Here is a 14,255-nt window from a genome sequence, read left to right on the forward strand (position 1 = left end):
TGTCCTGTCTTTTGTTTTTCCTTCCAGGTGGTGCGCATTTGGGACTGAGTGGCTGTGTAGCTGAGTTTATCAGGACCTCACCCTGATCACCTGAGGCTGATCACCTGCGGCTCGTCAGGACTCACAGCTGTGGTGCATCTACATGGATTGGAACATGGTGGCATTTAAGACTGGAGTACACAGTGTGTATTTGCCAGAGACTCGACCTTGTGACCAGACGGGTGAGATCGTCGTCTCGGGAGCCATCTCATCATCAGTGGATGCAGAGAACGTCCAGGTTTGATGCATGGTCTGTGAAAGAGGAGGGGGTGAGGTCTCACGCTCGTCAGCACACTTCCTGAGGTACGTTAGATTTTCTGACTAACATTTATACAGTCAGTAAATGTGGTGTCCCTCACACCTTATTATATTGAGCTGTATGTTGGTCATGTAATCAGCTTCCTCTGCAGTGGAGTTTTGTGAACTGGGTGTTCCATGCCTGCAGGATGGGAAGCTGATTAGTAATTAAGCCAGGAAGTGTTTGCTGTTTGTCCACCTTTGAGCGGTCTCTCTGTGTGTTGAGTGTGGACTCACATAATGATTCCTTCTTTCACAGACTCGGTTTGTCGCGGCCACCTGGGGGGTGTCGGCGGGGTCCTTGGGTCCGGGTTGGTTCTGGCTCCGGACCGTTGGCGCTGCTGGGAGCGCACCGCAAAACCACCACGCCAGACCGCGCACTTTTATATTTTTTCACAGCACTGTTATGTTCATTAAACTCTGTTATCTTTTGTACCGTGCTCTGCTTATTTTATACTGGGTCCTTCAAACGCTGGTCGGTTCTCCGGGCTGCGTCCGACACATAACAGTTGTGAGCAATCGGAATGTTTCAAAAAATCTGTGATTTCAGGATAAAAAATGTAAATATCTGGATTTAATTTCATATAAGTGGGGGTAATCTTGTGTAAAAGTAGTAGTGGTCTGCTTGAGGTTTCTTCCTCAAATCATCAGAGGGAGTTTTTCCTTACCACTGTCGCCTGTGTGCTTGCTCTGGGGGTTGGTAAGGTTAGACCTTACTTGTGGGAAACGCCTTGAGGCAACTTTGTTGTGATTTGGTGCTGTATACGAGGTCTGTCAATAAAGTAACGGTCCTTTTTATTTTTTTCAAAAACTATATGGATTTCATTCATATGTTTTTACGTCAGACATGCTTGAACCCTCGTGCGCATGCGTGAGTTTTTCCACGCCTGTCGGTGACGTCATTCGCCTGTGAGCACTCCTTGTGGGAGGAGTCGTCCAGCCCCTCGTCGGAATTCCTTTGTCTGAGAAGTTGCTGAGAGACTGGCGCTTTGTTTGATCAAAATTTTTTCTAAACCTGTGAGACACATCAAAGTGGACACAGTTCGAAAAATTAAGCTGGTTTTCCGTGAAAATTTTAACGGCTGATGAGAGATTTTGAGGTGATACTGTCGCTTTAAGGACTTCCCACGGAGCGAGACGTCATGCAGCACTCCCAGGCGCCGTCGTCGGCCTGTTTCAAGCTGAAAACCTCCACATTTCAGGCTCTATTGATCCAGGACGTCGTGAGAGAACAGAGAAGTTTCAGAAGAAGTCGGTTTCAGCATTTTATCCGGATATTCCACTGTTAAAGGAGATTTTTTCAATGAAAGACGTGCGGACGGGTCCGCGCGTCGGGACGCAGCCGGCGCAGTGCGGCTGCACAGGAAAAACACCTCCGTGTTGATAACCATTTGTAAAATCCAGGTGGCTTTTGATGGCTTTCAGTGGAGTGAGTATATGAGAAATTGTTTAACAGCTGGACATGTTCCAACTTGTCCTTAAGGCTTCCAACAGAGGTGTTTTTCCTGTGGCGGAGCGTCGTGGCGGCTGCGAGCCGACGCTGCAATCCTATGAACTATGAACCGAGCTAAAACAGCAACCGAGGACAGAGTAAAATATATAATGAACTGGGCATGAACATAAAAACTAATCAGAGAATAAATGGAAAATAAACACTAAAGTTAACCTAAATAGGAACTGACAAAGAAGACAAAGAGGTTAAACAAACTATAAGAAAAAAACTGACTACATGATAACAGCAAACAAAACCTGACATTACAGCATAACACAAATGAGAAAATAAACAACTGATGAACAAAAACACAAACCAGCTGAACAAAACTAGAATGGAGCTGAACAATGGCTAAAGTACAAAAAGTAACAAAGAAAAGTGACAACATAAAACATAACAAAGAATAAACAATTAATACTGAATCCACGCCCAGAGCCGATCCCAAAATCGTGACATTTGGCCAAAAATTGGGATTTGGAGATTTCCCTTACATCTGGTGTGAAGCAGTGCAACTTCCATTGCTTGTTTTGGTTTGAAGCAGTTGTCATTTTGTAAGTATCATCTGCAAACAAAATAAATCCCAGCATTTTGACTGTATCAATATCATTTATATGTAAAGTGAACAGTTTTGGACCTAATACTGACCCCTGAGGTACTCCACAAGTTATAGCCAAGCAAGTTGGCTTATAGTCACCTTACTTCACAAACTGCTGCCAGTTATTAAGCAAGCTTTTCACATAATCCAGACTCAACCCTCTAATCAACACCTTTTATTAATTATTTATTGAATAATATGCGGTGATCAATTTTATCAAATGCTTTAAAAATAATCTATAAATACTCCAGCTGCATATGCATTTTTGTCCATAGAATTTGTAATTTCATTTAAGTTCATGTAAGGAAAAATAAATTTACAGCAATGTTTGGTTACTAATGTCATTAAGCTTTTTTAAACTACTTTCTGGTTTATAGTCAGACCACATTATAGAATGAAGAAGTGAAAGTGGAATAGGAATTAAAAAAGGGTATTAACATGAAAAAAGAACAATCAAAAGTGTGCTGTATTTAATATGCACACAAGGTGGTGCAAAAGCTGCATCCTGTCAGTGCACTGCTTCTGGAGAATCTTCAACAACCTGCTTCAGTGTCAAAATGTGTAAAAATTCCACAGTCGCACCATGAGGAAAATCACCTCAGGTCTGCTTTCATTTTTAAATCACACAAATGTAACAGAGCTTAATATGACTTCTAACCTCCTGCTGTTCCAAAATATGCTTTGGTTTTGGCCAAAGAAGAAGTCATTCTTCCAAAATAAATCTTAAATATAGAACACAATGCTAAAATACCCTCGACCATACCAGCATATAATCACTGAAAGAGTGTGCAGAAAGAATGTGACCTTATGACCCCTTAGAATAGGTCAAGGTAAGCCATCTTTGAACTTGTCGTCTGTGTCCCAAGAATGCTCCCTGTCAATTTCAAGACTCTGACAGTAATAGGAGTTATGCTGAACACGGACAGATGGGCGAGTGTTTGTGATACCCGATGGCCACATTATTGGCTTTGGGTAAAAATCAAGTGATGGTTGAACATTTGGTTGTTCATTTGATATATTTATGGGTTTACCTACTTGTCTGTGATGACTGCATATGCTGATGTTTATACAGTTCTGTAATTTTGCAACATATTTTCATGGTTTTTTACATGATATAATACCCTAATATGCGTTTTTGAATGTTAAATGCGAAATGTGTTAAGGTTCAATTTAGGTTTAGCATAAAATGAATAATATGAATTTCCAACTTTTTTCTCAGGTGATGAATATGTGGGACATGTACGGATAACTTTGTGTATTACTTTTTGTGTGTTTTACTTTGAATTTTTCATGAGGATACCCTGACATACCCTTTATGTCCCCCCACACTGATCTGACATTGGACTGGTGTCCTATCCAGTGCTAATATAACTTCAACTTTATTTATATAGCGCCAAATCACAACAAGGCTACCTCAAAGTGCTTCACACGAGTAACGTCTAACCTTACCAACCCACACAGGTGACAGCTGTAAGGAAAAGCCCTCTGTCGCCTATGTGGTAAGAAGGAAGAAATGTAATATTTTGCCGGAATTCCAGTCTTTGGCTCCAGATTGTCTTTTTGCCCAACTGTCATTGTGAACACTGGACTGTATATTCTTGCTGAGTTACAACATTATTCTACAGTATATAGTGTTTTTGTTTTATTTGTTAGTATGGCCAAAGCAGATGGTCACCCCACTGAGGCTGGTCTGCTTGAGGTTTTTTCCAATACAAAAAAAAAAAACGCTAAGGGCTTTTTTTTCTTCCCACTGTGACTAATGTGCTTGTTGATTGGGTGGGAAAGGTTTTATTTCTACCCGGTTCTTTTATGTAAGATTCTGCCCCTTACCAAAAACCAAACCATTGTATTCCTCTTTTTAAGTTTATTCAAGGTCATGTTAGAAACCAGGCCTGTGTTGCTCTTATTTATAAATATAGGTTTAGCTTATTAGCTGTTGGGGATCACAACTACAACTCCTTTGAGCATCTGATTCTCCTCTCTGCTCAGGATATTACGTATTGCCAAGGTCAGAAGAATAAAAATCAGCCGTATTACTTTGTCACTGCATATAGGCCTCCTGGCCCACATTCTGAATTCTTAGATGAATTTGGTGCATTCCTCTCTAACTTGTCAACTAGTGCAGATAACATTCTGATCACTAGTGACTTTAACGTTCATATAAATAAGCCTTCTGATCCCCTCTGCAAATCATTTATGGAAATTGTGGATGCATTAGGATTTCAGCAATGCATTCGGGACTCGACGCACATTAGTGGAAATACCCTGGATTTGGTTCTCGCACATGGTATTGCTGTCACGAATATTCACATCATGCCTTTTATATCAGTGGTCTCTGATCACTCACTTATTAAGTTTACAGTTTCGCTGCCATGTTTAGTGAAACTAAAACCTTTTATATCACTACGGCGATGCATCAACTCATCAACTACGACTGAATTTGAAGCTAAACTGCCTGATGTCTTAGACATTTGGCAAATACCCAATCAGTAGACAGTCTCGTGGCTAGTTTAAACTCAGTGCTCAAAACAACGCTCGACATGATTGCACCACCTGTGTATAAAACCGCACTCCCCCAAATCACAGTCACCTTGGTTCAATGATTACCTGTGTGACCTCAAGCATAAGGCAAGAGGTCTAGAACGGAAATGGCGTCGTTCAAAATTAGATGTTTTCCACCTTGCGTGGCGTGACACTATCTTAGACTATAAGCATGCATTACTGGCTATAAAGCGGACCTACTACTCTGATTTGATCAACAAAAACAAGCATAACTCAAAGTTCTTGTTCGACATAACTCAAAGTTCTTGTTCGACACGGTGGCAACACTTATTCATGGACAACCACCTGTAGTTCGCTCTCCTTTTACAGCACAAGATTTCCTGGATTACTTTGAGAAGAAAATTTCAGACATTAGGTTAAACATATCCCAGCATGCCCTAACCAAGCCACTACGCCCTGCTGTTGAGGTGGGCACCATTACTGAGGTATTACCGAGATTTACAGAATTTGATAGTATCTCACTACATGCTGACGAAACTCGTAATGTCAACAAAAAGCACAACCTGTCTATTTGATCCTATACCAACAAAACTGTTTAAGGACCTGTGGCCCACTCTTAGGCAGACTGTGCTGGAAATTATTAATCTTTCTTTAACTTCTGGATCTGTTCCTAAATGTTTCAAATCTGCAGTGATTAAACCATTACTTAAGAAACCTAATCTTGACCCTAGTGTATTGAAAAACTATCGGCCGATATCAAATCTATCATTTTGCTCAAAAAGTTCTGGAAAAAGTGGTGTCACAGCAGCTCGTGGACTATCTTACTGAGAATAATCTCTTTGAGCCACTGCAGTCTGCTTTTAGAAAAATATCATTCCACAGAGACGGCTCTCACTAAAGTGGTGAATGATCTTCTGCTTACAATGGATTCGGACACCACTAAGGTTCTGGTGCTGTTAGATCTCAGTGCTGCATTTGATAGAGTGGATCAACATATTCTACTTCATAGGCTGGAAAATCATTTTGGGATTACTGGGAGTGCCCTTGCATGGTTGACATCATACTTGACCAGTCATTCTCACTTACCTTCACTGCTATGCTGATGATACTCAGTTATACATGCCGATAACTGCTGGCGGCGATCACCTTAGTATTTCTTGTTTTTTCTTGTTGTTTAATGCTGACAAATTATACTGTATTTCTTGTCTTTCTGATGCCTGGTTCTGTTTATTCTCTCTGTTTAAGGAGCAGCTCCATCCAGAGATGGGAGTTGTATTTGTGCTGGAAACCCTCCTGTCCTGTGCACCAACAGCATTTCCTGTATATTCGTTTTGTGAATTGTTTCTGTAATTTATGTCTGTAGCATGGCCCAAGCAGAGGGTCACCCCTTTGAGTCTGGTCTGCTTGAGGTTTCTTCCTCAGAGGGAGTTTTTCCTTACCACTGCTGCTCTGGGGGTTAGTAAGGTTAGACCTTACTTGTGTGAAGCGCCTTGAGGCAACTCTGTTGTGATTTGGCGCTATATAAATGAAAATAAATTGAAATTGAAAACTGGGACCCTCACAGACAGTGTCCATCTTGTGAAAGGCCCGTAAAATGAGTCAACATGGCTGTGGTTTAGTCTCACATTTCTGTTACTGGCCCTCACCAAGAGGGGACGAGCTCCCTGTGTCTAAAACTTGGACACATGATGAAGTAAAACTTAACTTATATTTCTCAGAACTTCCAAACAAATAACACAAACACTTGAGAGCTAACATAAAATAAAGAATTAGCACAGATATTATCTAACAGTTTAAACCTTGCTCATGTGCAGCACCTTTGGACAACTTACATTGTGATTTTGTACTATATACCAAAGGTGGGATGAAGTCACCATCAAGTCACTCTCAAGTCATGAATCATAATGACCACCAATTGTTTGCAAGCTGACTTGACTTGGGACTTGTAGCATGATGACTCAAGAATGACTTGACAGTGACTTTATCCCACTTCTGCCATATACCTGTAGCTAAACTGAATTTGCACTAAGTGGAAGCTGGGGTTTTTAGCTTTTGCCTGTTGGCACCTTGACACTTGTACAAATTTGATCCCCGGACTGGCACAGAATCTTGTGTGGCAATGAGTAAACTCATCTTAAACTGTTGTAAACTGTGCGCAGCTGCGTACCAGTGCCTTTGAGGCGCGGCAGTGCAAGGATCAAAGTTGTGCAAGTGTCAAGGTCGCTCATCTCTGTCACTTTAAGGCCTTTAATTGTTTCCAAAGTATTTCCAGTGACAACAAAGGGATGTCTCTCACAGAGAAAACAGTGCAGTTGATGGAAAGTTCCAGGAATGTGGGAACAGCTGCTGTTGGCCACCACTCCACGACACAGACTCCTGTGTAGTCGGTCATCAAAGTCGAGCCCCTCCCCTCCACCTCTGCCTTTGGTAAAAGCGGCGCCTCCCTCATCCTCTCATCTTCTTAGAGACTCTAAATCAAGGGCGACATTTTCCAGTCAGTCAAAGAAGAGACAGGAAGTCAACTCTGTCACTTGACGTGAACATTGTTGGGTGAAACATCGGTCTAACAACTGCTCTGATTCAGTGAGAGTCCCACAGTGCAGCCTGGTGCAAGGAGATACAAACGTCACGTATCTGAAAGTCTCAGACACAAGTTCAACAGCCAGTTCTGGATTTATTCAGTTTGTTTTGAAGAGTTCTTTCCCAGCAAATTCACTTCTGTCACTTGTGGCATGCCTCTAATTGCGCTGATGATTTTTCAGGATGTAGGATGATGATCAGATGAATCCAGATGTCTACTCAGAGTATTTTTAATAATGATAACGCCCATTTTTCTGGAGAGATTCCAGTGATAGATTTGAAAATGTGACTCCATGTTTCTTCAAGATGAGGTGGAAGTGGAACAGGATTTGAATTCCATATATATATATATATATATATATATATATATATATATATATATATATATATATATATATATATATATATATATATATATATATATATATGTGTGTGTGTGTGTGTGTGCAATATAGTAGCATTTTAAAGCTACAGCACAGCAATATTAACAGTTCATTAGTGTATACCGTAGTTCCACCAGAGTATGTCACATCTGGCAAAATAAATAAATAAAAATAAAGCCTCTTGCAGAGGACAAAACATATAAAAGTAAGTCACACCACTTTTTTCTTTCTGTATGTGGAACTCACTTTGTAACACTGTGTTTCCCTCGGGGCTGGTTTAACGAGGGGAAAGAACTCAGTGTTACGTATGTGCACACCACAGCCTGTTCTGTTACTTTATGACTTTTTCCAAAGTAAGCAAGATTTAAGTCTGAGTCACACTGTGACAGATTGAGGAAACATATGAGTAAAGAATACGGAATTTTGTCCAGCACAAATCCTTTTTTCAATCATTGAATGCGCTTCTTGTCAGCTGATGTCTGGGACCATGACGAACATCGGCGTTGCTCAACTGATGATGACTTTGCTCCTGTGGAGTCTGGTGGACCTTGATGCTGGTCGACGTTCATCAACTTTTCACTCTCCGTCAGCAAACGATGCGCTAATCGTCAGAGTGTGAATGCACCCTAAGCGGTGTGCCCAAAGTTCCCAGGACATTCATGCCCATGATGATTGTATGTAAAACAGTGACATCTCAAACACTGATTCAACGATTGCGTTACTAATGCACCAGCCCTCCAAAAATAAAAGTCAGCGGACCATCTCCAAACACCAAGCTCCGCCAGTACATCGCCCTCTGCTGAGAATATGTTGCCAAATCACACCAATTTTTCATTTGCTCGACAAACATGCACACAAGCCTTGTAAACCTTCAGATCAGACTTTACATGAGGATCTGTTAAAGGGGGTCATTGCACAAATTCAGCCTTTATTGACTTTTTATGTTGAAATACGGTTGCGCTGTCGTGATGAACACCCTCAAAGTCCTGGAACTGCTCGTGTGCATGTAGGAACTCTGAGCCAGCTGGTTTTTGGACTTCCTTGACAAATGTCAAAGAAGTTCATTTCTCAACTCCTTTCTCTGAGAAATGCTACGTGTGGGCGGGTTGCAGTGAGTAACAGACTTTAATGTGTTTATTAGCTTTGGTGGAAAGGTGTATAACACCACCCCTTTAAGATGGTTTTGAGAAACCTGTCTCTTCCCTGACTCTCACATTTCAATCTGCACCAGCAGGTGGGTGTTGTGCTATGTTTGGAGGTGTGCACATTATCGATTATTCACCCACAATCATTAAAGAGATGGGAGAACGTGTCCATGGCACCTTTGGGACTGAGTAGGAGAGAAGAGCGAATAGGTCCATAAAAAACCCATAGATTATGTTCATGGGAGTGCGGTGGAGGAGGAATGTCAGTCTGAGAAGGAAGTGTTTTGGGTTTGTGCAGAACTAGTGGTTGCAAATGTCCCATCTCTGCAGCTGGTGACACAACCAGTGTGTCCGCGTGTGCGTATACGCATGCACAGGTGACAATGAGTGACTTGTGTGGGATGTGCATGCTAACCGTATGGGTTGGGTGTTTTTCCTGTGTGTGAGCGCCGTGTGCAGCGTGGCTCAGATGTGTGTGGGTGGGCTGAGTGGGAGCGCTGGGAGACTGAAGATGCTGTAGTCTCTTTCTTATAAGACTGCCGCAGCAAACGGAGCAGAACAAGTGTTATTTTTCTCTGATTTACAAAGTCATATGGCAATAAGTGCAGGCGATCCACTGCAAAAACAGCACAGATGCACAAATCAGTCAGTGGTGTTGCCGTTGAGAAAACGAAACTAAGATTTTGTAGCAGAAAGAACGACACAACACTAGTACATAGTACTGATGCAAAAGTCAGCTGGCAGTTGTAAATGTATGGTTACATTTATGTATTATTCATGAGATTCCACGTTACAACTTGTATTTATGCCTGCTAGCATCAACGCCACGCACAACTGGCAATGAAATTTTAGAATTGTGGAATTTCAGTGCTATTTTCCACAATCAGAATATTCATGTGGGCAAAATGTTCACTAAAGTAATCCTCAGTAATGTCCCAATTGAATTACATTTCACAGAGATTCACATCAACCGATCATCAACAAAAGCTGACAAGCGACCACGCATATATTTTTAGCTAAACTATTACTCTGTGGTTGCCAAGGCAGTAATAATTTTTAATACCCACACTGAAGCCACTTGTCTTGAAAACCATTTCAAATAAATATGGACAGCCATCAAATTCAAATGGCTCATCTGCAGTACAGATTCTGTACATTAAAAATTATCTAAATATTCAACCATGACTTTCTAAACACTGCAGAGAAGAAGGCTAAAGTAAGTAGCTTTACGTAGAGGTGGGCGATACCGGGAATTTTGATATTGATCCGATACCAAGTAAATACAGGCCCAGTATCGCCAATATTGATACCGATACTTTTTCATATTTAAGCTTCATAGATCCAAAGGATCCAAAAGACCTAGGATAGAATTTCGCCAAACATTGTACGTGACAACAAAATACTTTATTATCACAATTGACATTTTAGTTTAAAAAATATCACTCACAACTTAAAACAAAATCTCCTGAGGTAGAGGGCTGACTTGAGGAGAGCGCTGAGTGGGCGGGCCAGGCTGATCCTACCTGCATGGCTGTTGGCTGGCGCCGCTGAGCCATGTGATGGCGCAACAACAAAAGACCAGAGAGGAGAGGGTGCGCTGCTCCGTGTTGTGTGACACAGCGCAGCACTGCTCTACAGACAGAGAGTAGACTTTGATGAATCTGCGTGCGCAGCAGTCAGTGCGTTGTTGTTGTACCACATTTTAATCCATGTCGAGATGTGTAGTACTATGGTGTTTTTAGTTTCTACTGTACACTTATATTTTATAGCCGTTTAGCTTGTGGTGGTTTTAACATTCAAACTAAAAACTGAGCCAGTTAAAACTGTTTTCATCACAAGTGATAAGTTGAACACAGAAACATCATTTAAAAATAGGTCCCTGGTTGAAAACTCCCACAGTTCTCTTTGGGAGTAAACAGTGGCTGTGTCCCAATTCAAGGTCTCCACCTTTCTGAAGGGTTACGCACAAAATTCTTCAGGCTTCAGCCCTTCAGACACAGCTGAGGCAGTAACAAACCATTCTGAAATAAGACTGTCTCGCCCATGGAGTGTTTTGCACAAATGTACCCTGGACAGGACGCCAGTCTGTTGCAGGGTCACATATAGACAGACAAACACGTTCCCACTCCCATGCACTCCTACGGTCAATTTCTTATTTAGAATTGTAAATATGGAGCCAAAAAGTGTCCTTTTTTATTTTTAATTCATCAAGTGTTTTGTCTTAGAAAGCGGAACAACAACAAAAAAAATCACACAATGCCTCACAGGATTGTTTGGGCTGTGAAGGTGCCACGTAAAGTATCCTTCATTTGCAGGGGGAAAAAGGCTACAAATGCCGGCCTCTTCACAAGCCCCCCCAACAAATGGAAAGAAAAAGCTCAAGCCGGATGCAGCACTTCCAGTTTCCAGTGTAAAATGTGCATTGGAAACTGTCAATGTTGTGTCCGCAAGCTTGTTGTTACCATAATCCTTCTTGTCGTCTCCAGTACGGAGATTTAAGCAATAGATAGCGATGCATCAGTTACCAATAGGGATGTTTTAATTTTCAAGAATAGGTGTATTTGTGACTGATTCCTGTGATCTTTCATCAGAACCTCCACATTTTACGGGGTGAACGGGAAATGTTCCATCTGGATTGAGCTTTTTCTTTCTGTTTATTAGGTTTGCCTGCACAAGCAGCCTTTGAAATGGGGCAGCCTAGTTGTGCCACTTAAGTCTACAGCCTTAAAGCGTGCAGCTGCTGAATTGGAACACAGCCAGTGTCCACAATGGTAGCTGCTATCCTGTTAGCTAGCCGTGCCAAATAATACAAAGGCTACAAATTTCTGCACTAACGAAAACTATTCCAATAACACATATTTTTTTTAAACAGTAAATCACAAGATAAAAATGGATGAATCAAGTACATTGCCCTTGTGAAGTTATTCACGCAATGACTACATGAGCTAACAAGCTAACTAGCATTGCTCAGTCTTGAGAATGGGTTGCAATGTGAGCTTTTTTGGCTACTTGGTATGTAGCTCTTTGGAAAACAAGCTTAATGGGTAAGCAGAGAATGTATTATGTGTTTATCCGGTGATATTAGACTGCTATCCAGTTAGATATTTTTCAAAATATTAACATTTATTTGTATAAAATGATTAGCTGTTTTCATGTGAAAAAGTAAAGATGGCAGATGAAAAAGGTGGAGAAAAAACTAATAAGTTATATTCCAATCCTGGATGCTTAACAGACCTGATTGTATTTTTGACATGATATTGTTTCATTGATGAAAACTGATTTTATAATCATCCTTTTAAGTTTTTCTTTGAATTTCTTTCAAGTTGTCTTTGAAATTATGTTTAATGTGGCACCAATTAGCCACACTAACAACAAAATGGCTAAAAGTAGTCCACAATACACTGGATTTCCAGATAAAATTGGATTTTGAGACAGTTCTGGATCATCATCTCACTGTCAAGGCTGGTGTAAATTCACCTAAACTGAATTACTGAAGTTTCAAACAAACATTTCACCATTTATTTTAGGTTATTTTATTAGTGCAGCGCCATGATTCTACAACAAAATGCAGCAAGTTACCACTCATCTGTTAATCAAGCGTGAAAGCTCTGACAAGGAAATTTCATACACCTGATTGAACATAAATCAAACAATTTAAACCCACAAACACAACATCACAGCAAACTGAATCTACTGTTATGTGTCACAAGGTAAGAGCTGTCCTAAATCTACGTGAGAATAAGTGTAATTACTGCATGCTTACTGTTCTGGAAGCTCAGATTTATAGAAAATGCTTGAAAAAGTGAAGAGAATTGATCAAACAGTTAAGTGAGCCAATTATAATCTAAATATAGCAATTGAGAATGACTAAAAACATACATAACTTCATCTTCTTGGACCTTTTAATCAATAATGAAGTCAAAATCAGTAGTTATTGTCAAGACACGCGCACAAGGCAGAAAACAGCTGAAGCCACTAACTATGCAAACTGTAATAATGCTGATACGTACAAAGTTTGTACACAGATGGTTTGAAGTGAGCCATCCAAAATAAGCCCTGTTTAGCATTAAGAGGACATTCATTTTCACATTCACAGATCATCATCTAAAACTAGCACACAACCAGAAGTTTCACAAGTACATGCAGTGAGTTGCAAATTCTGGGTCAGAGCGATCCGTACTGATGAGACTGCTGGAGAAGCAGAGGAGGAGTGCTGGAGTTCACAAAACGACACGCCCTCAAGACTGTCCATTTTCTACAGCTAATTTGTGTTGAAAAAGAAAATGACTCCTGGGGTGAAAAGGTGTGCCTGAAGCCAGCCCAGCCAGCTTATCCCAGCCATCTCTCGATACCTTGATTCCATCTTTTCTTTTCATCCAGGTCAGGACAGAGGCATCACTGCTCTGGCACAGATGTGTCGCCTCTCTCTACTGTCCTCGATCTTCCTGTCTCTAGAACCAGAAATAGGTAGAGCACAGTTAGAGCAGAGAGAGAACATTTGCTGAGTGCTTTTTTTTTCCCATTATGAAGGTTTGAGGTCCACATTCTTAGTATTTAAGTGCTGCATAAAGGAAAGAGTCTGATTTTCTATGAAGATAGTCATTGATATGTTACAGAGGTCCTAAAAACACTATGTTGTGGGGGGGGTCTCCTTCCCAGTGGGAGGTACATAGGAAGCTCAGTTTCTGTCTGACAGCTTCATTAATTTTGCTGGGTACTCTGAAGTATATATTGTACCAAATGCACCTGAAGCAATAAATACATCTCTTACGTACACATGGCAACCAGCAACTGGGCTATGTACAATTAAAGATACAAAAATAGGACAGAATAAGGAAAATGTCAACAATTTTAAAACAAAAGCAGCAGGACGGGGCACTGCCCTGTACAGCCAGGGAAACAAGGCATTTTCTCAAACAACACTTTGAAGGCCGCTTTATCTGTGTCTACGAAGATGCTGAGTGGCCACAGTATTCCCCTGACCTTACTCCTCCATACTTCTTCTAGTGGGGGTATCTGAAGGACAGGATCTCAGCTAAAGGAAAACATCCGCCAAGAAATTCTGAACATTCCTCAGGAAACGTGTTGTGAAAGTGTCGTGACACGGACCCACAACAGGGGGCGGTAATGAACGGACAATGGATAAGCCAAAAAGTAACAATTTAATGTTGTGAATCGCACAACGAAGTACAGACAATAACAATATGGTGGAATGTCAATTA

At 40.9% G+C, this 14,255-nt stretch overlaps 1 protein-coding gene across 2 annotated transcripts in view; it reads right to left on the reverse strand.

The window, feature by feature from the left end:
- Positions 1 to 12,553: 12,553 nt before the first annotated feature.
- spa17 (sperm autoantigenic protein 17) overlaps positions 12,554 to 14,255 on the reverse strand; it is a 58,967-nt gene continuing 57,265 nt past the window's right edge. For both annotated transcript variants that reach the window (XM_034169310.1, XM_034169308.1), the window contains exon 6: positions 12,554 to 13,484. In XM_034169310.1, the coding sequence (XP_034025201.1) occupies positions 13,461 to 13,484 (24 nt within the window). In that variant the 3' untranslated portion in view covers positions 12,554 to 13,460. The remainder of the gene's footprint in view (positions 13,485 to 14,255) is intronic.

This window comes from Thalassophryne amazonica, chromosome 4 (assembly GCF_902500255.1).
Source record: "Thalassophryne amazonica chromosome 4, fThaAma1.1, whole genome shotgun sequence".
NCBI classification, from domain to species: Eukaryota; Metazoa; Chordata; class Actinopteri; order Batrachoidiformes; family Batrachoididae; genus Thalassophryne; species Thalassophryne amazonica.